This window comes from Xiphophorus maculatus, chromosome 14, assembly GCF_002775205.1.
Source record: "Xiphophorus maculatus strain JP 163 A chromosome 14, X_maculatus-5.0-male, whole genome shotgun sequence".
Taxonomy (NCBI): Eukaryota; Metazoa; Chordata; class Actinopteri; order Cyprinodontiformes; family Poeciliidae; genus Xiphophorus; species Xiphophorus maculatus.
In genome coordinates this window covers 21,742,501-21,767,262 of record NC_036456.1, presented here as the reverse complement: position 1 = coordinate 21,767,262, position 24,762 = coordinate 21,742,501, and the positions used below count along the sequence as shown (strand labels likewise).

General features: G+C 41.9%; 2 protein-coding genes across 2 annotated transcripts; one reads left to right on the top strand and one right to left on the bottom strand.

Annotated features, from left to right (window-relative positions):
* Window positions 1-432: 432 nt before the first annotated feature.
* Window positions 433-12,610, bottom strand: LOC102226340 (atrial natriuretic peptide receptor 1-like). Its single transcript, XM_014473839.2, has 24 exons — window positions 12,577-12,610; window positions 10,709-10,809; window positions 10,322-10,433; window positions 9,729-9,861; window positions 9,520-9,652; window positions 9,179-9,280; window positions 8,085-8,187; window positions 7,853-7,998; window positions 7,689-7,761; window positions 7,272-7,416; window positions 6,310-6,396; window positions 6,095-6,238; window positions 5,898-6,019; window positions 4,957-5,095; window positions 4,390-4,438; window positions 4,204-4,305; window positions 3,993-4,112; window positions 3,708-3,801; window positions 3,075-3,162; window positions 2,427-2,566; window positions 1,827-1,979; window positions 1,658-1,756; window positions 963-1,054; window positions 433-892 (listed from the first exon to the last, which is right to left on the bottom strand). Exons 1-24 carry the CDS (start codon window positions 12,608-12,610, stop codon window positions 743-745), a joined length of 2,661 nt encoding a protein of 886 aa, XP_014329325.2. The 3' UTR covers window positions 433-742.
* Window positions 12,611-12,625: 15 nt separating this feature from the next.
* LOC102226597 (nephronectin-like) lies at window positions 12,626-23,878 on the top strand. The gene is made up of 13 exons (XM_023347150.1): window positions 12,626-13,058; window positions 14,332-14,432; window positions 16,317-16,409; window positions 16,876-16,995; window positions 17,451-17,570; window positions 17,645-17,776; window positions 18,605-18,679; window positions 19,532-20,176; window positions 20,842-20,925; window positions 22,258-22,356; window positions 22,428-22,614; window positions 22,706-22,790; window positions 23,092-23,878. The coding sequence occupies exons 1-13, from the start codon at window positions 12,916-12,918 to the stop codon at window positions 23,176-23,178; spliced, it is 1,971 nt and encodes a 656-aa protein (XP_023202918.1). The 5' UTR covers window positions 12,626-12,915; the 3' UTR covers window positions 23,179-23,878.
* The last annotated feature ends 884 nt before the right edge of the window (window positions 23,879-24,762 follow it).

Below are 24,762 nucleotides of genomic sequence, written 5' to 3'. Positions count from 1 at the left end.
ACACATAAAACATAAAAACACATTTCTGCTTTTATTATTTTATTCTTATTGCTCTGAGATAATCTAGTTAGCTATAAGCAAGAAATTATAAGAATTAGATTATAATTGTTCATTATTGTTTTAAAAGCTTTAAAACAATAATAATCTGAGATACTGAAATACATAAACATTCATTATTTTTCTCATTTTTAATAATAATATGAAACTTATGATTGAAGCAATAAATAATATATTATTGACTTTTATATGACATTTATGTACTATAAAATAAATTCAACTAATAATAATAATAAAATATCTAAATAAATAATTTTCTAATGATTGAAAATATTAATAAACTAAAGAGAAAATTCAGACCAGGCTAAAAATAAAAAATACAAGAATAAAATCAAAATATTACGAGAATAAAGTCGTTTGAGAAAATAAGCCAGAATATAATAATAATAATAATAATAATAATAATAATAATAATAATAATAAAGTTATATTATTATGGAAACTTTGATCTGCAGTAAAATGAGGAATGAAGTTATTTTGTGGTTTATTATTTCCTGGTAATTTTATGACTTTATTCTCTGGATTTTATTTTTTATCCTGGTCATAATGTTTTGCCCTAATAAACAGACAAATTAACTTAATAAATTCACATGAGATTCTAGACTTTTCCTCTCGTCTCTGTTTCACGGCCTGTGAACAGAACCTGCCGGTTTTAAACTCGGACCGTCTGCAGTGAAGTTCTGGATCAGGCCGGATCCATCAGCAGGTCGTCGCTGACGAACCCCGGCACCGGGAACGGATCCGTCTCTGGTTCCGTGTTCGGTTTGGCCGCCCTGCCGTCCGGCTCAGTCGTCTTCTTCCCCTCCAGCCAGTACGTCACCATGTCTCCCTTCCCCTGCAGGACACAGGCTGTTACTGGGCGGCCTCCAGTGCTCCCAGTAAGTGGATTCTGGTGGAGGGCTCACCTTGACCTGGAGCGTTCCTCTGCACTCCAACACGTAGCCGCCGATCTCCTCCAGCAGGTAGAAGGCGCTGGAGCTGCACTGGATCTTCAGGGCTGGACGGACACAGAGGCAGCTTCTTAAAGGGCCACACCACCTAATTCAGGGCTACACCTGCCTGAGATTCACCGTGTTTTCAAACTGCTGTGGTTCTTTCTCTCTGCACCGCATCAAACCCACCAAACCCTGTGAGCAAGCTGTTCCCCTCCTGGCCTGTGGTGGCGCTGCACCAAGAACCACTGAAGACACTGAGCGCAACTTCCTTCTTCACCAACAGGAAACAAAAATGGAGGCATCATATTTTAGCGGTTGGAGGATTTCTCTTTAGTCTTTGCCTAAAGACCACGAGTCATTTCTCCCGCTAGGCTAACACGTTTGTTTTGGTTGTATTTACCCAGAATGCCATGCTCTGTAGTCAACTTCCTGTTTTTGGAGCGGTTTCTGGTCTGCTTAGCGTTCGCATATGCATTCAAATCACACCAGAGTTCACATCAACCAAACCCTGACTGAGGTTTGTAGCGGACCAGATTTCACACCTCCCCAAACGAACCGGACTTTCTGGATGAACGGACCGGAGTTGGATTAAAGCGAACTAACCAGGGCTGGTGTGAATGCAGCCTATAAAACCTGATCTGCTCGTGCAGTTTGGTGGTTGTTACCCAGGCTGGTGGACTCCATCCTGGACGACGTGTTGACCGTGTCTCCGAACAGACAGTACCGAGGCATCTTGGTCCCAACGACTCCGGCCACCACCGGACCTGAACACAGGGAGACGCTCAGAGAACAAATCATGATCAGTTTCAGCTTCCCAGCCGTCTGCATGCGTACCGGAGTGAATCCCAGCCCGGATCTGCAGCTGCATGCTGGGTTTGTGGGGAATCCTGAAGGTGCGACAGACGGCGACCAGATCCAGAGCCATGCTGGCGATCTCTGAGGCGTGCAGGATCCCGTTCTCCTGGGGGACGCCGGACACCACCATGTCTGCACAGGGGGCGCCAAAACACAGAGTTAACTCACAGGCTAGCTCTCAGAGTTAGCTCTCAGAGTTAGCTCTCAGAGTTAGCTCACAGGCTAGCTCTCAGAGTTAGCTCTCAGAGTTAGCTCTCAGAGTTAGCTCTCAGAGTTAGCTCACAGGCTAGCTCACAGGGTTAGATCACAGGCTAGCTCTCAGAGTTAGCTCACAGGCTAGCTCTCAGAGTTAGCTCTCAGAGTTAGCTCTCAGAGTTAGCTCTCAGAGTTAGCTCACAGGCTAGCTCTCAGAGTTAGCTCTCAGAGTTAGCTCTCAGAGTTAGCTCACAGGGTTAGCTCACAGGCTAGCTCTCAGAGTTAGCTCTCAGAGTTAGCTCTCAGAGTTAGCTCACAGAGTTAGCTCACAGGCTAGCTCTGAAAGGTGCATGGAGGATCGTCAGGGTGTGTTTCTGCTCTCACAGGCATCTCCGATGGTTTCCACCTTGTAGACGTCGTGGTTGTCGATGATGTCATCGAAGGTTGTGTAGAGCTTGTTGAGGAAGTCGACCACCTGATAGGGAGTGCTGCTGCTGGACAGCTGGGTGAACCCGACGATGTCACTGCAACCGACCGGAAACAGCATCAGGCTGAGATCACACATCTCTAAGATCAACCCAGATTTTAGCTGAAATCACATTTCTTTCATACTGCTAGTTAAATGCGACCGCAGTCTGACCTCTGTGTGAACCGGACACAGAAAGCGCAGAAGAAGAACGTACACACAGCAGTAAAGATGGCTGCCGCCGTCTGTGGATGGGTTTTAAATTTATTCAGAGCCGACAGCATCAGATCATGAGACAAAGGAAGCCAAGAAAAAGAAAGTCCAGCTAACAGCAACAGACTTTAGTGGAGCATTGACTGCAGCTTCTGACCCGGTTCTGACCTGCAGGCCCGGACTTTGAAACTTATCAGAGTGTTGTGCCTCTGGTAAGGCACAGACCCACCAGGTGATGAGACTGTTGTGTTTTCAAACACGTTTGCTGAATAAGTTCTGCAACGCGACACTTTGAAATGTGCATGAAAAAGTTTAATGGAAGATCAACTGCTGATCTGAAGGAGAAAAGATACCTGAAGAAGACGGTGGCGCTGACGTAGCTCTGAGCCTGTAATGGCTTCCCCTGACGTAGATCATCAGCTACCTGCTTAGGAAGCATACCTGCAGGAGACACAGACACCTTCAGACAGCTGGAGGACAGATGGAGGACAGATAGAGGACAGATAGAGGACAGATGGAGGACAGATGGAGGACAGATGGAGGACAGATAGAGGACAGATGGAGGACAGATGGAGGACAGATGGAGGACAGATGGAGGACAGATGGAGGACAGATAGAGGACAGATGGAGGACAGATGGAGGACAGATAGAGGACAGATGGAGGACAGATGGAGAACAGATAGAGGACAGATGGAGGACAGATAGAGGACAGATGGAGGACAGATAGAGGACAGATGGAGGACAGATGGAGAACAGATAGAGGACAGATGGAGAACAGATGGAGGACGTCCATGCACGGTGGCCTGGACATCCGATCTGTAAAACAAGGAAACCTGAACGGCTTCCCTCACTGCCTGGAAAAGTTCAGACTGATAAACTTCAGGTTCAGGAGTTCAGCTCCTAACTGGAGGATGGATCATTGATGATTGATCCACAGGAAGCCGATCACTTCCAGGTGAACTCTGCTGTGTTTTTGAGGATCTTACTGTAAAGCAGCCGGTCGGTTTTCTGTTTCTCCAGCATCAGATCCTGAGTCCTCTCAGCCACCAGGACCTCCAGGTGTTTGCTGTACTTCTCCATCTGAAACAGAAACTTTCTTCAGATCAGCAGACAGGAAACACAATCCTTTACTCACCAATCAGAGCCTCCAGTTTTAGTCTTTCCACAATCACAAAAATCCTGACGGACTGACTGACTGACGTTCAGCCTCTGCTTCATTTCTCAGAAGAATCGTTTGATTCCAGTGAATTTGAACACATTCTGTTCTTTACCAGGTTCATCATCATGTCCACTGGGCTGACTTTGATCGGGTTGATCCGGTGAACAAACTTCTTGACTTGATCAAAAGTGGGTCGGTGGATCGGGTTGTGGGAGCGACAGCGACGGATCAGCTTCAAGAAAACCAGCAGATCAGGAGAGAGACGCTCAGAGAGCTGATATTAACCTGTAGTTGATAAAGTGAAGGTTTCTGTGAGTTCACACCTCAGCGTAGTCAGCAGGGCAGGGACAGGTGTTGTCAGCTTTACTGGAGATCAGCTCAGGTAGCGGCGGACACCAGGCGCTCTCCAGGGCAGACTCTTCAGGCTGCAGAGTTAAAGTTACTTTCATTATTTACTTTCTTTTAAACCGATCAGAGATAATCAGAGAGGAGAAAGAGCCGCAGCTTACTGGGACCGGGTCGCTGCGAGTCGCTATTTCCAGAAGAATGATGGAGTAACTGGGAGGACAAAACCACAGGTGAGCTAAAAGGTTCCTGTTAGCAAAACTAGGATTTAAAGTCAAACATTTTCAGGCTGGGAGGATTTATTTCAAAATAAAATCTCAGATTTCTACCAGATCTGATTTTAATCTATTTGTTCACTAAAAGAGAAATTAAATAAAATAGTTTCAAAAAGTGGAGTTTCAGTCATTCTGAGTTGTACTATGGAGTTTTATGGTCAGGCTATGAGAAAATATTCATAATATTAATAGAATAAAGAATTAATTTGACTAGAAATCTGTCTTAAAATTATTGTAAACAATTTTAATGAAAAAAAGCTCAGATAAAAATTTTTTGTTATTCTACATGTTGGACTTTTTATACTTTATTCTCCAAATATTATGACGTTATTCAATATTCAAAAAGCAAAAATTCAATAAATCAATAAAATCATTTTACCACCCAGCCTGATTTCCAGCTGTTATTTCTTGTTGTGACAGCTGGTCTAACTGGTCATAATGGGAACCATTATAAACCTGAACACGTCTCCAGCGAGTGTGGGCTCCATGCTGGAGGTCTGGAACTCGGGCGGCATGTAGACGTCCAGGAGCCGCCGCTGGTAGGAGGACAGCGGCTCGGCCCCGTCGTCCCTCCGGTAGCTCCTCAACCCGAAGTCTGGAACCGGAGGCAGAATAAACCCTGAGAAACTCTGAAACCCCCAGAAACCCCCAGATACCCTCTGAAACCCCATGATACCCCCAGATACCCCTGAAACCCCCTGAAAACCCCTGAAACCCTCTGAAACCCCCAGATACCCCCGGAAACCCCCAGATACCCTCTGAAACCCTCTTCACAGGGAAGAACTGATGGACAGAAGATTCACATTTCTTACAGCTGTGACTGTTAGTCAGTTAACTAGTTATTTAGTCAGTCAGCTATAGAATTAGATAGGAATTGCAGTGAATGCTAGTCAGTTAGCTAGCTAGTCAGCAATCTAATCAGTTAGCTAGTCAATTAGCTGGTCAGTTAGTGAGTTGGCTAGTTAGTTAGCTAGTAAACTAACTAGTCAGTTAGCTGGTCAGTCAACAAGTTAGCTAGTGAATGAATTACATCTGTATATCTGAAAAAATGGGTGAATTTATTTCTGGCTGAATTATTTCTGAATTATTTAAGTGCGACGGTAAAAATTGGGTTGATAGTAAAATGAGTTGTTGTCCTTTTAAAACGGGTCAACGTGTCGGTGTGAACACAGCCAGCTGGCTTGTTTTGTTTTTGACTTTACCAAACAGAAAGTTTATTTTTGTTTCTACTTGATTCACATCAACACAATATTTACTGTAGCTTACATCCAAAATATAAAGGTTTAATCAGAGCTAAATAAAATGATGATTTCAGCTTGTTTTGGAAGCGTCCATGTTTAGATATTAGTTTACATAACGAGCCTGCTGGACGCTCAGACAGCAGCTGCTGTGTTGACCTGTTATCTTGCACACCCAGCGGTCGTCCAACACACAGTTCAGGGACTTGAGTCGGCCATGACAGATCTTGTGCTGGTGGAGGTACGACATTCCTCTGGCGATGTCTGTGGCGAAGGAAAACCTGGCGGCCAAAGGAGGGAGAGTCATCGTCACGCCATCAACACGCTGCAGCTGCTGCTGCTCAGGTGGAGCTCACCTGAAGCCCCAGTTCAGGGGGATCTCCTCGTTCAGCAGGACGTCATGGAGACTTCCCTTTGGGCAGTACTCTGTTACTATGGCAACGTTGGGCACGTCGACGCATCCGCCGATGAACTTACACAGGTTAGGATGATCGAGTTCCCTGAACACAGAGACAGAGTCACAGATGTTTTCAGCTCAGGGTAAGTTATTCACTTCCTGTCCGTTTCTTACCGAACTTGTTTGACTTCCTGCCGGATGGTTTTGGACAGAGAGAAGGTTTTGGTTTGGATCTTTTTGATGGCCACCGTTCTGCCGTCGCTGCAGAGGAAATTTAAAATTTAAGTCATGGATGTTCTTAAAGGGCCAGAATGTATCGATTTAACCGTTAAACGGTTTTTATGATAATAAATGGCCGTGTTTACATTCAATAAGTACTGCTTTAAATACTGACCATATTTTCATCTGTCCCTCCAGAATTCAATGATTGTTTTATGTGATTTATTTTCGAGATAAAAATGACTGATTCTCTAGAAATAAATTAGCAAGCAATTTTCAATAATTGCACAAATTTTTTATGTCATTTATTTTTGTTACTCATCACCTGAGGTGGGCAGAGTAATCAAAAATTATATTAAAGTAAAAGTACTGCCACTTCAACATATTTTTAATCAAATAAAAGTAAAAGGTCCAAGAAATTACTAAAGTAAGAGAGAAAAGATATTTGGTAAAAAGTCGACCCGAGTCCTGAGTAACTGACCAAATTATTAATCATTTCATATTTAAAAATTACAACAACAAACAGATCAAAACATAAAGTAAAGTGAAAATTTAGGTATTTTAAGGACTAAACTGATGATAATTCATGTAAGTAACAAAATCACAAACTATAAGTTAATATCAAGTAAAACTGAGTAGAAGTATGAAATACTGCCACCTGCAGGTGGGGGTTAGTATCTGTTTAACAAAGATTTTACGGAAAATTAGCAAAAAACTCACAATTATACATTAGAGAAATATTTTGTACGTTCGAAAAAATACTGGAGGGACTGATTGATGCAGTTCAGTAGAATACAGATAAAATGGTTTTATCTTTAAGGTTTTATTTATGTTTCCCTCTGGAGGCTAGAGGGCCTCATAAGCAGCTACGGCGGGCCGCTTTTGGCCCCCGGACCCTCAGTTTGCTGCGTGCGTACTAAATGCCGGTGCAGGTGAACGGCGCCCTCCGGCTGGCTGGCGGCGCGGTGCAGGAGCTGATGGCCGTCACACAGCTGACGTTGCTGTCGGCGTGTCCGGCCGGGACGCTCATGATGCTCCCCATGGTCAGGTGAGCCTCCGGATCTACGATCAAACATCCGGTCAGATCCAGTCATGACCCGGGTCACGTTCAGATCCAGTCATGACCCGGGTCACGGTCAGATCCAGTCATGACCCGGGTCACGTTCAGATCCAGTCATGACCCGGGTCACGTTCAGATCCAGTCATGACCCGGGTCACGTTCAGATCCAGTCATGACCCGGGTCACGTTCAGATCCAGTCATGACCCGGGTCACGTTCAGAACCAGTCATGACCCGGGTCACCTCGCCGCCCATCATGCTCAGACCACTGCTACCTTGTTTTATTGTGGAGAAGTCGATGATCCAGCTCTCGTCCCACAGCAGCTTCTCTTTCTGATACCTCAGCCACTGCAGAAACAGATTCCTGAGTGATTTCTGTGGATCCTGAGTGAATTCTGTGGATCCTGAGTGAATGAATCATTTTGTTTTCATTTCTCACCACAGCCGTCAGGATGAAGGAGAGGCAGAGCAGGCCGAGCGGCAGGCCGATGGCCACCTTGGTGCCGGGACTCATGGGACATTCGCCGCAGTCGGCCGGGCAGGTGGAGCAGTCCTCTCCGTCCTCACAGGTTTTATCTCCACAAACTGGAGGAAAACAAACTCCAGTTAACTTCAGTTTCAGATCCGTTGGACCATCAGAGCGTTGTTGTTGTTGTTGTTGACAGACGGACCTACAGCCGGCAGGACGGTGCTCTTCGCCTCCAGCGCCGCCTGCATGGTTCCCACCCTGATGTGAGCGATCAGCGAGGTCAGGCCCGGATGGAACAGAACCACCTGCAAGACGACGCGCAGGGATCAAAATAATGAGGTTAAAATAATAATTTATGATCAAACTACCTGGAATCAAGAGGTTCCATCTTTAAATATGTTCCTGCTACAGCTTAAAAATCTAATTTAAGATTTTTACCATATTATATTTAATTTTTGATTCTAATCTGTTTTTTTTCTTGCTTTCTTTTCTAAAATATAAATTACAAATGACAGAAAATATTTTCAAAAAGTGGCTTTATTTCAGACATCCGATGTTATCTGATGGAGTCATTAGGGCCAGAATCTTAGTTTAATTACAGGAATATTATTATAATATTAGCAGAAAAATGTCTTAAAATTACAACAGAAAAGTTTTTTAATGAGAAAAACTTGGATAATAAATATTTTGTAATTTTTTTGTCTTGGACTTCTCATGAAATTATTATTTAATTATCCTAATATCATGACTTTATCCTCATATTTATGTTTATATTGTATTCTTGTAACATCATAACTTTATCCTCATAAAAAGAAATATATTTTTTTATATATTTTGATGCAGTCGACCTGAATTCAACGTAGACGCTGTGAAAAACAAGATGGCCGCCGTGGACATGCTGACATCACTCTGAAAAATGGAAACCCAAGGAATGTTTTTGTTGTATATTTGCTGTAATTATTCAAAAACCAAACATTTAATAAACTTATTTATCATCCAGCCAAAAAACTCCTGAAATGTAAACTAGTGTTTCATCAGCATGTGGTGACATAAACAAACATTTTTACTTTTTAAAAGTTTGATGGAAATTTTGTTATAAAACGAAAAACTTTAACATAAAGTGTCAGTTTTTCTTTAAATATTTAAATTTTACTGCTAGTTTTGTCAGAACAAATAAAACTGAATTTTTTAAGTTAATTTGTGACACTTCTTCCACTTTGCTCTGTCATTATTAATCGTTTATCTTGTTTTCTGGGTTTTGAATGTTTTGACGTGTGATGCTCAGGTCCGGCTCGCCTTGGCGGTCCAGTTGGTCTGGGTCATCTTCCCAGTGGTGGAAATGGTGTGAGTGAAGATTTTACCATCATCAGGAATCCAGGGGCCACAGATGCTCTCAGTCTGAGGACAGAAACCAGCAGCTTAGTTTCACATCAAAGTTTAAAAACTTTCTCTTTATTTGTCCACAGATCAGAAAACAGGAGAATATTTTATAAATTCTCCTCTAGTTTTAGAAAAAAAACAAAGATGGAGGAAATTTTTTTATTTAATATGCATGTGAAATATTTTATCATGGTACCAATAGAACCTCCTGGTACCAACAGAACCTCCTGGTACCAACAGAACCTCCTGGTACCAACCATGTATCCCATGGGACAGGAGTGGATGTTGGCATGATGGATGCAGCAGTTCTCTCCGTTCGCCTCGGTCCAACTGGTCGGACAGTCTTGCTGTTCACAGAACCGTCGGGCCGAAGCAGCGTCCGTTATGGAACTGAAGACAGAACCACCAGGTTAGGAACCGGGTCCAGAACCACCCATCGGTTCTGGACCCGGTGGAACCGGCTGACCTTTGGGAGAAGACGCGGTTCTGGACGGCCCAGTGGTAGAAGGATTCCCGGGCCGAGACGGAGTAAACGACGGTGAAAACCTGACCGGTTTTTACCAGTTCTGGAGGCCGAAGAACCCAAGACATCAGCAGACCTGGAGGTCAGGAAACATGTTTATAAAACCGATCAATGTGTTTATAAAACTGATCAACATGTTTATAAAACTGATCAATATGTTTATAACATTAACTCAGTTTCTGTGAAAATAATCTTTAAATGCTTCATTTGTTCTGTTCAGATAAATATGAATGATAATAAATGTTCTGATGAAACTGCAGAAGATTCTCCAAATATAAGGGATAAACTTAAAAACTAATCAATAATTGATTTTGTTCAATTATTTCTAAACTCAGTTTTTTGTTCTGCACTGTTTAAATGTTTTTCACTTAAATTAGAATAATAATAAAATCATCTATAATGTAAGTTAGCAACAAAAAATTATTATTTTATTTTATTTAACATGGCTGACAGTAAACATGGAGGCGCCTGCAGCTAAACTATTAATTTAATATTTCTATATTTAGTGCAGCTGTGCAGACGGATTGAACTCTGACCTCCGCAGTCGATCATGTTGTACTCGTTGGGTCGGTCCAGAGGCCAGCAGTCGTACTCGCTGTTGTCCAGGTCGTGCCAGCAGAACCCGGGTTGGACTCGGAAAACACAAACCTGGAAGAAACGCGACACAAAAACTCACCAGAGTCACAAACACAAAAATTGCTGCAGCACAAAACAAAATAAATATTATTTTAATGGCTTTAAATGAAGATGGATGTTAAACTGGTTTTAATTTTTTAAATAAACATTTTCAGCCAATAAACACAATAATCACTGATCTGTTCAGATTTATCTCTAAAAAACAGAAACATCTTGGAAATGAAGAGTTTCCAACTACATGTAATAATAAGAATAAAATCATATTTCCCTCTAAACCGGCTGCTTACCCACAGGAGGAACCAGAACCAGAACCAGAACCAGAACCTGAGTTGTTCCTTCATGTTGCTGCTGCTGCTGACAGAAACCTGCAGCTTCTGAGCTCCTGAGGCTGAGGAAGAGGAGGAAGAGGAGGAAACTCAACCCGAACAGATGAACCCACACCGCCCTCTGCTGGTGGAAACTGTCACTGCATGACGGGTTTTACTCCGTTTCTAAAGGAATGAGAGGAAATTAAAATATTCCTCTTGTTCGCTCCTGTTCTTGACATGAAATCCAGAAATTAACACATAAAACTTTAAATTTTATGAAAATAAAACTGATTGGTAGCTCCTGAATAAGCTTGAATGGCCTTAAGATGAGAAGAACGAGCATTGGAAACATTTCTGCAGAGATTAAACATCCATAAAATCATCTTCTGAGTTTTCATTCGGGATTTTGGAAAAGTTTTTGATTTAAATTTCTGAAAATGTAACATGAATGTCAGACTGGAGGCGGCAGCAGGGAGTAAATTAGAAAATTATTGGATCTGAGCAGCAAAACTGTTGAATAATCTCAGTTTAAAACACAAAAACAGCAGAAGTTCATCTATTAACAACAATTTTAGAGGAAATATTAAAATTTTTAAATAATTTTCTGATTCTTTCCTAAAAAGGCCAGTTTTAAAGAAGTTTATCCGTTTTTATTTTTATGGAAACTGAGCTTCTACATCAGCCTATAAAATGAAAATAGATTTTATGTTTTTATGGGATTTTTTATTTATTTATATGATGTTTGTTAAAACCTTTTGGTAAAGGTAATTTTAGATCCTTCAATGATTCTTCATTTAGTTTGTGATCCCTCTAAACTCTGTTTTTCGTAGAAAGTTCTCCTGGTTCCTCCGTTTCTCGTTCCTGGATGCACATCGATCCAAACCCAATATTAATCTTTTATTGTCTCTTAACAGAATTAATTTCTCTATTTTTGTCTTTGTATTAACATTAACTCTGTTTCTGTCTTCATCTGGACCGTTTCTCCTGGTTTAAAGTGAGCTGTTCCGATTACTAAATTAGTTGGTAATTATTTCAAAAATCAATTAATCATTTCAGCAACTACTAAACACTCGTTAAAAGTTATTTATCTAAAACGTTCTGCTGATGACTGTGATAATGCACATGGCGACAGTAGACAGGTTCATCTTTAAATGGAAAAATCATTTGCTGAAACATGAGCAAATGTAACCGAGTCAAAACTGAACAGAAACACGTAAGATTTATAAAAACTTTCTCCTTTTTCTATAAATATGTTCTATACTCATCACATGTCAGAGTTTAACCTGGTTCATATTCTTAAATAAATCTCATGTTAAGCCCTTTTTGCTATCTAATTATTAATCAGTTAATCAATAATTAATCCACAGATTGGTGATGATTCATTTGGCTGCTGATGCATCAAAATGATCAAACTTTAGGCTCTTCAGGCAAAAAGTTTATTTAAAAAATGAAAATATTTGTTTATTTGCATCTTGCGTGTTTCTAAAATTGCATAAAAAGGATTAAGAGGTGAAACAGAAAGTCTGATCTGGCAGGTTTTTATCCGATTAATCGTCAGAATCGTTGATTACTGAAATAATCGTTTTAGTTCCATCAGCAGTGAAACATTTTGTTTTTGGGTTCTGAATGAACTGGACCCTGTTTCTAGTAAAAGAGACCCAAAAGGTGCTGATTAGAACCAGATTAAAGTCGGTCTGGGTTTCATAAATATCACCTATAAAGACGGATGAAAGGTTCTGGTTCGGGTTGGTTCTCCAGAATTACAGAGCGGGCTGCGGTTCTGGATCAGCTCAGTGAGTCCTGCGGCCCGGGGCGGTGGGTTCTGATGGCTCCAGGGTTCCCGGTACCGCCCTCTCTGGGTTCGGGTTTCAGGCCGCGCATGTTCGGTTCGGGTTCGGGAGGCAGCGGCGCGTTTCCGGGAGGAAACAACAAAAACAAACCAGTTCCTTTGTTAGAACCCGGAGCGGCACGCGACTCTCACCGGTACCAACAACCGACCAATCAGAGGCGGCGCGAGGAGAGACTACCTGGGCGCGCGCTCAGCGGCACAGAGCAGTTAGTGACGGAGGAGGAATGGAGCTGGGTTCTGACTGGTTTTAATGGTTAAACTGGGTTTGTTGCAGAGGAGGAGGTTCATCTGACCGGATAGAGATTCACAGCATGGCAGGAAACTGGATTCTCCCTGGATGAACACTGGGAGCACTGGGAGCACTGGGACTGGAAAACCTCCCAGTTCTGTAACCACAGGAAGGAGGATGCTGGTTCTGGTTCTGGTTCTGCTGTCCGGGTTCTGGATGGTGATCCAGGGACAGAGTCTGGACTACAACAGGTGGGTCATTCTGGTGGCTTTAATTATTATTATTATTATTATTATTATTATTATTATTATTATTATTATTATTATTATTATTATTATTATTATTACTGAACAGTAATAACTGTATCAGCTAAATGTAAAATAATTTAGTTTTTAAAAATGTTTGACAATAAATATTTTTTGTTGCTTAAACATTTAAAAGCATCATAAAATAAGTTAATTATATCTTGATTAATCACAATTAGTCGTGTTAATCGATTTTTGAAATAATGGTTTACTAATTTAGTAATCTGATTACTGATAACTGAAGTAAACAGATCAACACAGTCAGAGCAGGAATCAAGACAAAACTGCAAAAAGAAACATTTTGCATTTAAAATAATAAAAAACCTTTTTTATCTGTAAACATGATCAGAACTCCTCCAGTTTTAGCTTCACTGTTCAAGAAAATAAATCTATGAAGCATCCAGCTGTTGATTGATTATTGGTAAAAATGATGATTTGTTGGACTGATGGTGAGTCGAGCAGAAAGTTCTGAGCTTTTCATGTTATATTTTACATTTAAGATGATAAATATATAAATGTTCTCTAGTGGCATAATTTCAGCTCCACATGATTCAAATTCTGTAAAAATAAAAGTAAAATCTTCTAAAAAGCAGATTTTTAATCTCCAGATCAATCTTTGTATTGATCTAAGGTCTGAGATTTTCACATGTTGATATTTTGTTTCTTTAGCTGCAGATGAATATATTGCTTCTTATTTAAAATGAAAATTAATTGTCAATTTCCGTTTTTGAAATGTATTTAAAAACGCTGGAGAGTTTAAATGGAAAATCTGAAGAATGTATCATTTTAACCGATTAACCGTCAGTATAATAATTTTCTTTCGCTTTGTAATCCAGCTTTTAATTATAACCCAATAAAACAGTTTGATTTTTGCTGTTTTGATGGAAGATGTGGAAAAGTTGGAGCAGAGAAAGTTTCTGTAAGCAGAAAGTTTCTGGAAAACCAAACAGAGACGGAAAGTATGCAGAGGCCGCGGCGGCGCCGCCTCCTCATGTCGGGACAGGCTCCAGGAAACTGGAGATGTCAGGATGCTCCTCTGCCGGTCTCGACTAGCCGAGCTGACGCTAACCAAACACTCCGAGCGGAACCGGGCCGGAGGGGGGCGGGCTTTGACTAGACACTCACCCCGCTGCAGGAAATTAATCAGAGCGTTTTAATGAATCCAGCTGCAGGAAACGCAAACACGCTGCTGCTGACTGGTGTGTGTCTGTGTTTGCAGCTGGACCGACCAGGCGGTGCTGTCCGACGGCCTCTGTCGCTATGGCAACGGCGTGGAGTGCTGCTGGGGCTGGAGGCGGACGGAGCGGGACCGGTGTCAACGTGAGGACAGACAAAACTCCAACAGGAAGTTCAGGATGATTCAGAGCCAACATGAGACCAAAACCAGGCAGCGGAGTTTATCTGAATGATTTATGACAAACACTCAGATTATTTTCATATAATCTGATTTATGAAATCATTCAGGCATAAAGAGGATCCTAAACTGAAGAGATAAACCAGAGTTGTGTTTGCAAATGACCAACAGTTAGCAATAAATTAGATTATTAGTAAATGAAAGAAGTAAGATTTATTTATAAAGCAAATTAAAAGCATAAAATAGAGCAAAGTAAATCCAGGAAGGCAGTAAAACACTGATTAATAGTGAATTATGAGCTCATAAACAGAAGTTTGTCTTTAGATTGGATCAGACCTCAGTGATCTGGAGGAAGAACGAGTAACCAGAGGAAATGGCCTAGTTAAAGCTTAAAGGTAAACAGTAAAACTTTAGACATGGAGTTGTTGCAGTAAAACAGAAGACAGATGATCGATCGCATCATGACCAGCAGGAAAAACCAACTAAGATCTGATCAAATGTTTAAGATACTTTTAATTAAGGAACATTTATTTCTGTTGGTTCTGAAATCTCCGGGTTACTGTCGGTTCAGACTGTCGTAAAACCTGCCGATTCATGAATTGTTCCAGAGATCATATCTAAAATATGTTTTAAAGTAATACCTCAACACAACTTGAAACTGGCTGTTTGTTAAACACCCAATCCAGAAACGCCGTTTCTTTTCTTTTGTGCTGATTATCTGAACCTCTGAAGAGGAAAAGAAAACTGTTAAACTTCAGACCTGAAGCTCTGATCTGCTGCAGGAACGATTCATGTTCATTTTCCACTGAACGCATTAATGAATATTACGGCATATTAGTTGTTTGGGTCATTAAAACATTCAGTTATTGGCTTTTTCAGAATGGATCAAACATTTGCAAACTTCAGCTATTCGTTGGTGTCTGTGGATCCCAAACCTCTACGGATTCAAACCGTCGGCTCAAATTCCTCCCAGTTCATATCAGACTCAAAGATCCCAAACCTGCCAAGCAGATATGAAAGTTATAGATCTGCACCGATAAATCAACATGAAAACTGTTTTTATTTCCCTCCACAAAGGTCTGAAAATCAGCCACTTAATTTAGCGACTTTTCAGAAAAAGATTCAGCATCAGGCTTTTTACAGATTATTGACTTTCTAGACTCTAGGACAGTTATAAAATCATAGATTATCTACATTAACTATTGCATCCTGCTTGCAGTAACTGGGAAGTGACAGTAAGATTGTCACCTTCTGCATGGAGTCAGCTTGTTCTCTCTCTGGGTACTCCGGCTTCCTCCCACAGTTCAGATCCATCACTGCTGGGTTAAATGGTCTCTAACTGGTCCTCAGGTTGTTATTGGACAGGTGGTCCAGGGTGTAACCTTCCTCCACCTGCAGAGAGAAGCGAATGTAGACGATGGATGGATGATATTCTAGGTGTTGGTCTGAGTTCAGAGCAGCAGCCAGTCTGGCTGAACAGAAGCAGGATGTCTGTCAGCACAAACCCAAACAAACCTCATGCCGACTGACAGGTGGTTTATGTGAGACCTGCGACCGCTCTGAGACCCGCGACCGCCCTGAGACCCGGGACCGCCCTGAGACCCGCGACCGCCCTGAGACCTGGAAACGAGACCCAAGGATTTCCTGGAATCTGTTTGGGTTTCGCTGCTAATGAGCGAAAACATGAAGAACAGCGGAGATTAGACGCTGGAAAACGATCCGGCGTCAGCCGCTGGACGTGTTCATACATGACCAACCCGACGCATGTTCATTAACACGTCTCTCTGTCTCTGTGTGTGTGTGTGTGTGTGTGTGTGTGCGTGTGTGTGTGTGTTTGTGTGTGTGTGTAGCTGACTGTCAGCAGGGCTGCAAACACGGAGACTGTGTCGAACCGGACAAATGCAAATGTCACCCAGGATACACCGGAAAAACCTGTAACCAAGGTAACGAAGCGTCCAGGTGAACGTGGGTTTGAAGTGTTGGGGACGTTTGGTTTCCTTCAGCAGACAGACAGACAGACGCATTCCTGCAGTGGCTGTTTGACCTGTGAGGGCGTGTTGTACCTGCATCACCCAAAGACACACGCCCACACACAGCCCCACACACACACACACACGCCCACACACACCCACACACACGCCCACACACACACACAGACAGAAACACCATCTGCTGATTAGAGGCTTCAATGTGACTCACATCCTGACTTTAAGCACCAACTGGTTAATGTAACGTTTTGCTGAGGACGAGGCTCGACCTGCAGACACACGTTTCAATCCTCCTGGTCATCGACAGGGCCGGAGGTCAGAGGTTAATCCAACAGACCGACGTGAGGAGTGAAAGGAGAGAAAAGAGGAGCTCTCAGGCTGATATTTGACCCCTGACCTCTGACCTGTGGGTGTGTTTCAGACCTGAACGAGTGCGGAGTGAAGCCGCGGCCCTGTAAGCACCGCTGCATGAACACGGCCGGCAGCTTCAAGTGCTTCTGCCTGGACGGCTTCGCCCTGCAGCCGGACGGCAGCTGCAGGAGTGAGAGACCTTCAGATAACCATTTTATTTATCGATTAATCAATTACTCTGATGATTAATTGGTTAATCAGACAAAAAATTGCACATTCTGATAATTTTTCAGTTACCTTTTTTAGTATAATATTAGAAATACATTAAAAGATGTAAATAAATAATTCATTTTGTAGCCTGAAGTGGATTAGCAGCTTTCTGTTACTGAACGTTGATCATTTGTAGCAAAGGCTGCTGCTAAAAAATTAAAGACTGGAGACTTTTATCATCCAGTTTTCTGTAGAAAAGATGAGAAATCATGCAAATAGAAATTATTGAGCTCATTTTTATTTATATGATTAATTGATTAATTGCTTTTGCAACAGGCCTGTTGGACATTTTACTAACCGATTAATCGTGATTAATCGTTTCAGCTCTACGTTTCCTGATTCCTTGACTGAATCGTTTTCATGTCGTGCTCTCAGATGTGCGGACCTGTTTCCATGCCAACTGCCAGTACGGCTGTGAGGTGATGAAGGGCGAGGTGCGGTGCACCTGTCCGTCTCCAGGGTTACGGCTGGGCCCGGACCGCCGCTCCTGCGTGGGTCAGTGTTCGGTTCTGGGCGGGTCGGACCCGGTTTGGTTTCTGTTTCCTCACCGCCGGTTCGCCTCTCCTCAGACGTCGATGAGTGCGCGCTGGGCGCCGCCTGTCCGCGCCGCAGGAAGTGCGTCAACACGTTCGGGAGCTTCTTCTGTAAATGCCAGCTGGGCTTCAAGCTGACGTTCATCGGCGGGCGCTACGCCTGCATCGGTGAGGAGCAGCGAGTTTCACACCTTAAACCACAAACAGTCATTAGTTCATCTGACAGAGCAACATGAAGCAGAGATAAAACTGCAGTGTGTATTTGTCTTTAACTCCCTTTACTAAAGAAACTCCATTACATTCATCCATCTCCAGAAATCACCTGGTTAGAAACGACCAAACCAAAAAACACAGCAGACGACTTTCTCTCCCTCATCCTACAGCTGGGCGATCAATCAGTTTAATCGATTAATCACATTTCTGGTTTTTGATGAATGAATTGTTGGAAAATCAGCATATTTTTCCACCAATTGGCTCCTTGTGTTTCCATAAATCCCAGTGATGTCAGCGCAGCCAGGGCTTCTAATATCATGATTTCAGTTTCAGGAATATTTTTAAGACAAAATAAAACTAATTTATTCTCCTGAAATTAAAATCTCATTTCCTGCTCCTCACAGTTTAATTTGCTGATTTGTTCATTTTTGGTTTAAACATCTGATGTTTATTTTACCTCAAAGGATCAGAATCAGATTCTGACTCTTTTTCTCCTCTGCAGAGTCAGGAAAACATTGATAATATATATAATATATAATAATATCAGATATAGATAATATAGATAATATACAATAATATCAGATATAGATAATATATAATAATGTCAGATATAGATAATATAGATAATATATAATAATATCAGATATAGATAATATAGATAATATATAATAATATCAGATATAGATAATATATAATAATATCAGATATAGATAATATATAATATATAATAATATCAGATATAGATAATAACGTTATAAAGACGTTTCCTCTGTTTCTGTCCAGATAAAGACTCTCGGTCGTTCTGCTCCCTGAATCCTTCCTCTCCAAAGTGTCGCTGTAAAGATGGCAGCTGCAAAGGTAACGACACAAAAACCCGACTCTGGTTCTGATTCATCAGAACCCGACCACTAAACCTTTAACCAGTTAAAGGTTAACGACCTGTTAACTGGTTAAACCTTTCAAGAAATCAGTGAAGAAGAAATTTATGCAAATAAATCTCTGAAAAAACTCAAAACCTGCAGTTTTATTTGGAAATGATCCATTTTATGAGGCAGGACTGAAACATGAGGAACTTCAGGCTGTTTGCTGAGTTCTGTTCATCAGCTGACGGGTTTGGGTTTAGTGAGATGGCGGTTCTGACCCAATATGTTCTGTGAAGATATAAATTATTGTGTGGGCGGCTGAACAGAACCAGATGTTTGGACTTGATCATGTTTGGAAACATTTCTTCATAGAACCAGCAGGGGAAACAGAACAGTAAAGATTTAAACTAAACCATCAGATTTAAGGAGTTTTAATCATCATCATCATCATCATCATCATCATCATCATCATCATCAGATCATGACTGTTTTAACAGGTAACAAAAAAGAACAGACGGCTGCTGCTTTCCTTATATTTGGCTGTAAATGTGACGTTTTGTTACTGTATCAACTATAACGTGGCATGAAGAGAGGCTGACACATGGTGCAGTAGCAGAAACACTGCCACCTGCAGGTGGGAGTTAGCATAGCATGGCTAATTCGTTCAACAATGCAAGAATTTGTGGATTTAGAGTGAATTTTCACAAAAAACTGAACTGAACAAATAACAACAACAATAATAATAATAATAATAATAATAATAATAATAATAATAATAATAATAATAATAATAATAATAATAATAATAATAACTCTGGCTTACAGGTTTCTGTTGTTTTTTCTCCAGGGATTCTTAAAGTGACTTTAGAGCCACACAGACCCAGAACTACAATTTCCATCACCACCACATCTGTTCCCACTACAACCACTGTTCCCATTACAACCACTGTTCCCACTACAACCACTGTTCCCACTACAACCACCGTTCCCACTACAACCACTGTTCCCACTACAACCACTGTTCCCACTACAACCACCGTTCCCACTACAACCACCGTTCCCACTACAACCATTGTTCCCACTACAACCACTGTTCCCACTACAACCATTGTTCCCACTACAACCACTGTTCCCACTACAACCACTGTTCCCACTACAACCACACCCACCATCACCTCCACCTCTGCTTCCACCACCGTCTCCTCCACCGCTTACCAAACTACCGCTGCCTTGACGACCACTGTCATAGCAACCACCTCAATGGCTACCTCTATCGTTGCTATGACAACCGGATCCCAAACCACACAGCTTGCAACGACTGTCCCAACAGCTCCACCTACCGTCCCAGCTTCCGCCGCTACGACTGCTGCTGCGCCTACGGTTGCTATAGCAACCACGACGCTGCCCTCCACCACCAGCGCCATGGTGACGACAACGCTGAACAACCGGATCAACAAGGACGTGACGCAGCGGCAGAGAGGAGACGTTCACAGTGAGGCGGCGCTGCTGCTTCCTGTAGCAGTTTGTTTCTAGACTAACAGTTTAATTTCCAAATATATTAATTAATTATTGATTTGGTTGACATAAATATAATTTTTTTCCATATTTATTAAAACTGTCACCATGTTGTGACAGTTTGGAATGAGACAGATAATCTGTGAAAAACAACCAATCAGAGCCAGGAGGAGGGCTTAGTGCTGTCAATCAACCTTGTGTACCTGCTGCAAAATGTACTAATAGTAGAGAAACAACTTACTGTTACAGGAAAACCATTCATTCGCTGTCATTAATGGCTACGCTAACTAGCCTTAGCATTTGTATCAGGTTCTGCTGTGGTTAGCTAGCTGTAGCATAGCAGAGAGAAAGGAGCAGGGGATGAACACGAGAGTGATTGGCAGCACTAAAACCCTCCTCCTGGCTCTGATTGGTTGATTCTTGAAGAGTAGCTTGACTTTATTCACAGATTATCTGTCACAAAATAATTAACATTTTATAAAATTATGTAAAAAAACAAAAACTCTTTTTTAATCAAAGTTACATAATGCAGCTTTAAATGTTTACATTTCATCTGAATGTTTAGTTTCAGTTAAATTAGTTTTAGTAGATAAATCAGTCAGAGCTACCGTTGGCTAACTGTCGTCTGTCGTTGTGCTTCAGTTCCTCGGCAACCTGGACGAAACCACGTCTGGGAGTTTGACATCGAGCTGGGAACCACGGCCCAGGACGCTCAGGACGACCCCGGTACCGGTTCCTGGGTTTCTGTTGAAAAACAGCAGAACATAAAACTCAGTTTAACTAAATATTTAACTAAATATTAGAACAACTGGAGACACAGAGGAGAACCACAGCTAATGATCATTTTAGGAATCAATTATTCTGACGATTAATCAGATGAAAAATTTGCACCATTCATTAAACTGAAACAATCAGATTATTATTAAACCAGTTGTTGACTATTCTTCAACTAATTTAGAAATCGATTGATCATTAACTGAAGACTGAACAAAGCCGCTGGCTCTGAGCAAACAGCCAAAAATGTATTGGTGTCATTTTAACATTTTTAGGATTTTTATTTTGTCTTTGGTAAAAGACCATGAGATTTTTCTTCTGCTAGCGATAGACTGTCGCATTTGTTTTATTTACCCAGAATGCCCTGTGCTGTAGTCCACTTCCTGATGTTGGAGCGGTCTCTGGTCCATTTAGCATTTGAGCTCCTTCAACAGAACCCAGACTGAGGTTTACAGAGTTTGATCGTTTTGGTTCGATTAACATCCTGGACTTTCTAGACAAACAAGCTGCAGTTGGACTGAACCGAACCAAACTGAATAGATCCAGAAATGGTTCTGCAGCCCAGAGACCAACTCAACCTTCTACAACACCAAACATGAATCAAATAAAAATTACTCTGCTTTTCAGATTTGTACATATTTAATGTTATTAGTACATATTTGTACAGTTTCCACACAGTGAGGAAACTGTTTTTACCTTAAACGGTTCTCTACAGAAACTAAACAGAAACCAATCTGACTCTGACGTTGCTCTGACTCTGTAGTTGCTCTGACTCTGTCGTTGCTCTGACTCTGTAGTTGCTCTGACTCTGTCGTTGCTCTGACTCTGTAGTTGCTCTGACTCTGACGTTGCTCTGACTCTGTAGTTGCTCTGACTCTGTCGTTGCTCTGACTCTGTAGTTGCTCTGACTCTGTAGTTGCTCTGACTCTGATGTTGCTCTGACTGTGTCGTTGCTCTGACTGTGTCGTTGCTCTGACTGTGTCGTTGCTCTGACTGTGATGTTGCTCTGACTCTGTCGTTGCTCTGACTGTGTCGTTGCTCTGACTCTGATGTTGCTCTGACTGTGTCGTTGCTCTGACTCTGATGTTGCTCTGACTCTGACGTTGCTCTGACTGTATCGTTGCTCTGACTCTGATGTTGCTCTGACTGTGTCGTTGCTCTGACTGTATCGTTGCTCTGACTCTGATGTTGCTCTGACTCTGACGTTGCTCTGACTCTGATGTTGCTCTGACTCTGATGTTGCTCTGACTCTGACGTTGCTCTGAATCAGTTGCTCTGTTGCAGCGGCCGGTGATCTGCGCTGCAGCTTCAGTCGTGGCGTCTGCGCCTGGATCTCTGAGCGAGACGGCGATCTGTCCTGGGAAGTAGTGGAGGCTCCTACAGGTAACGACACCTGGAGACCAGCGGCTCTGTGAGGCGTCATGAACCCAGAATGATTCTGACTCCCGGCCCAGGTGGGCGGTACCTGTCGGTCCCGGAGCTGAAGGAGGGCCAGCGCGGCGTCCGAGGCGCCCGGTTGGCCGTCCAGATTCTCCCTCTGTGGAACCATGGCGACGCCTGCTTCTCCTTCTCCCATTGGCTGACGGGGCGTCAGGTGGGAGTCCTGCAGCTGTTCGTCCGCAAGAAAGGACGGGACCAAAGGTACCGCAGCGGCCATGACCTCTGACCTCTAACCAGATTGCTGCTGCTGCAGAGAGCTGGGTGAAACCTTGATCCTGATTGGCTGTTTCAGGTATGGCTCCGCCCTCTGGAGCCGGACAGGTGGGCACGGCTGGAGGCAGACACAGGTTACCTTGGAGACGGAGTCAGTGGACAAAGTAAGTTACATGATGGTGATGATGATGATGATGATGATGATGATGATGATGGTAATGATGGTGATGATGGTGATGATGACGATGATGATGATGACGATGATGATGATGATGATGATGATGATGATGATGATGATGATGATGGTAATGATGATGGTAATGATGGTGATGATGGTGATGATGACGATGATGATGATGACGATGATGATGATGATGATGATGGTAATGATGGTGATGATGGTGATGATGACGATGATGATGATGATGATGGTAATGATGGTGATGATGATGATGATGTGTGCAGGTGCTGTTGAAGGCCGAGCGAAGGCCCGGTCGACAAGGTCAGATGGCGGTTGATGATGTCACACTGAGACGCGGTTCGTGTCGATGACATCATCACTGGGATCTCATTTAAAGGGGCGGTCTGCTATTTTCTAACTGGTTAAAAACTTTTCCATCTCTGGCTGCAGACCTCGATGCTCAGATCAGATTGTTTTGTTTTGGTTTGGTTGTTTGCGTTACTTTTAAAATGTCGCCTCCATCTGACCTCAGAGTGACCTCAGAGTGACCTCAGAGTGACCTCAGAATGACCTGAGGTCACTCTGTCTGACCTCAGAGTGACCTCAGAGTGACCTGAGGTCAGCAGGAAGCTGTGGGGAGGAGCCGCCAGCGGTCGTTGAGGCCGAGGCGTTTTCTTACTGCCTCAGGTGATGAAGCCGTTTACAGGTGGAGTAAAACCTGAACAGACTCCGCCTTAACGCCTCACTGCCTCTGCTGTTTCCATGGTGATTTTAAGTCCCGCCCTGTTTTGGTTCTGGTTCCTGTTGGGATGAAATATGATGAGTTACTGTGACTGAGCTCCCATCGATACATTTTATTTATTTAAACATATTTCCAAACAGCAGACCAGATTTATAACTTAGAAATGAAATAATCTGCTGATAATCCCAATAAATTAATAATTACAGATTATTGATGTTTACAGTTTTCAACCCAGATGGTAAAACATTGTTAAATAATCTGCATTAAATCATGTTTATTCATAAAAGTTTACTGTAATATTCAATGTTTATGTAAATAAAAGCTGTTTGTGAAGCAATAAACCTGTTTCTCTTTTTAATCAGATTTTCTCTCACAGTGAATATAAATCTGAGCAAATCTGGTGGTTTATATTCATATTTTACCTCAAATTTATGTATTTTATATAATAATAGCTAAATAAATGGTGTTTACTAATTAAATTAGTAAATGCAATACAAATGCAAACATTTATCCCTAATCAACATTTTTATAATTTCTAATAAACAAATTGAAGCAAAAATCATGAAACAAGTTTTGAATTCATCATGATAAAAATATTTTACATCAGCATGTTTACAATCATTTTATAATCCTGTTTTTATATTATTTGTCTGCTTTACCTGGGTGGGCGGGGCTAACGCTGCTAAAACAAGGTGATTGGCTGGTTGTGTAACTAATATTATTTTGATAATTTAGTTATTTATTGAATTGTGATGATAGATGAGTCAAATTTTAATTTTTATTCATTTACCTGATGAATAACTGATACAATATCTTTATTTAATGTTTATATAGTTAAAAAAACAGATATAAATATTAAATTGATTGAGTTTTGGGTTCTTGCTGGTTTAAAGCTTATATTTATGATTTATTAATAAATATTTTGTTAAACAGATGAAACTACCAGGGATTCAGAGGGTAAATGCAGCTGGTGGTTGTGACGCAGCAGGAGGGCGGGACTTCCTGATGATTCATGTCAAACATCTGCTGAACAGAACCAGAACACATCTGGATTCCTGGGTTTATGGACTCAGCCTGTGATTTACAGCCGGTTCCCTCCTGTAATTACTAAAAGGCTCCTCTTCTTCTCTGCTTTCTGCTGACGATCACGTGACGTCATATGAGGAGGATAAACAGTAGACCAACAAGATGAGGAGGGTTTCTGATTTCATAT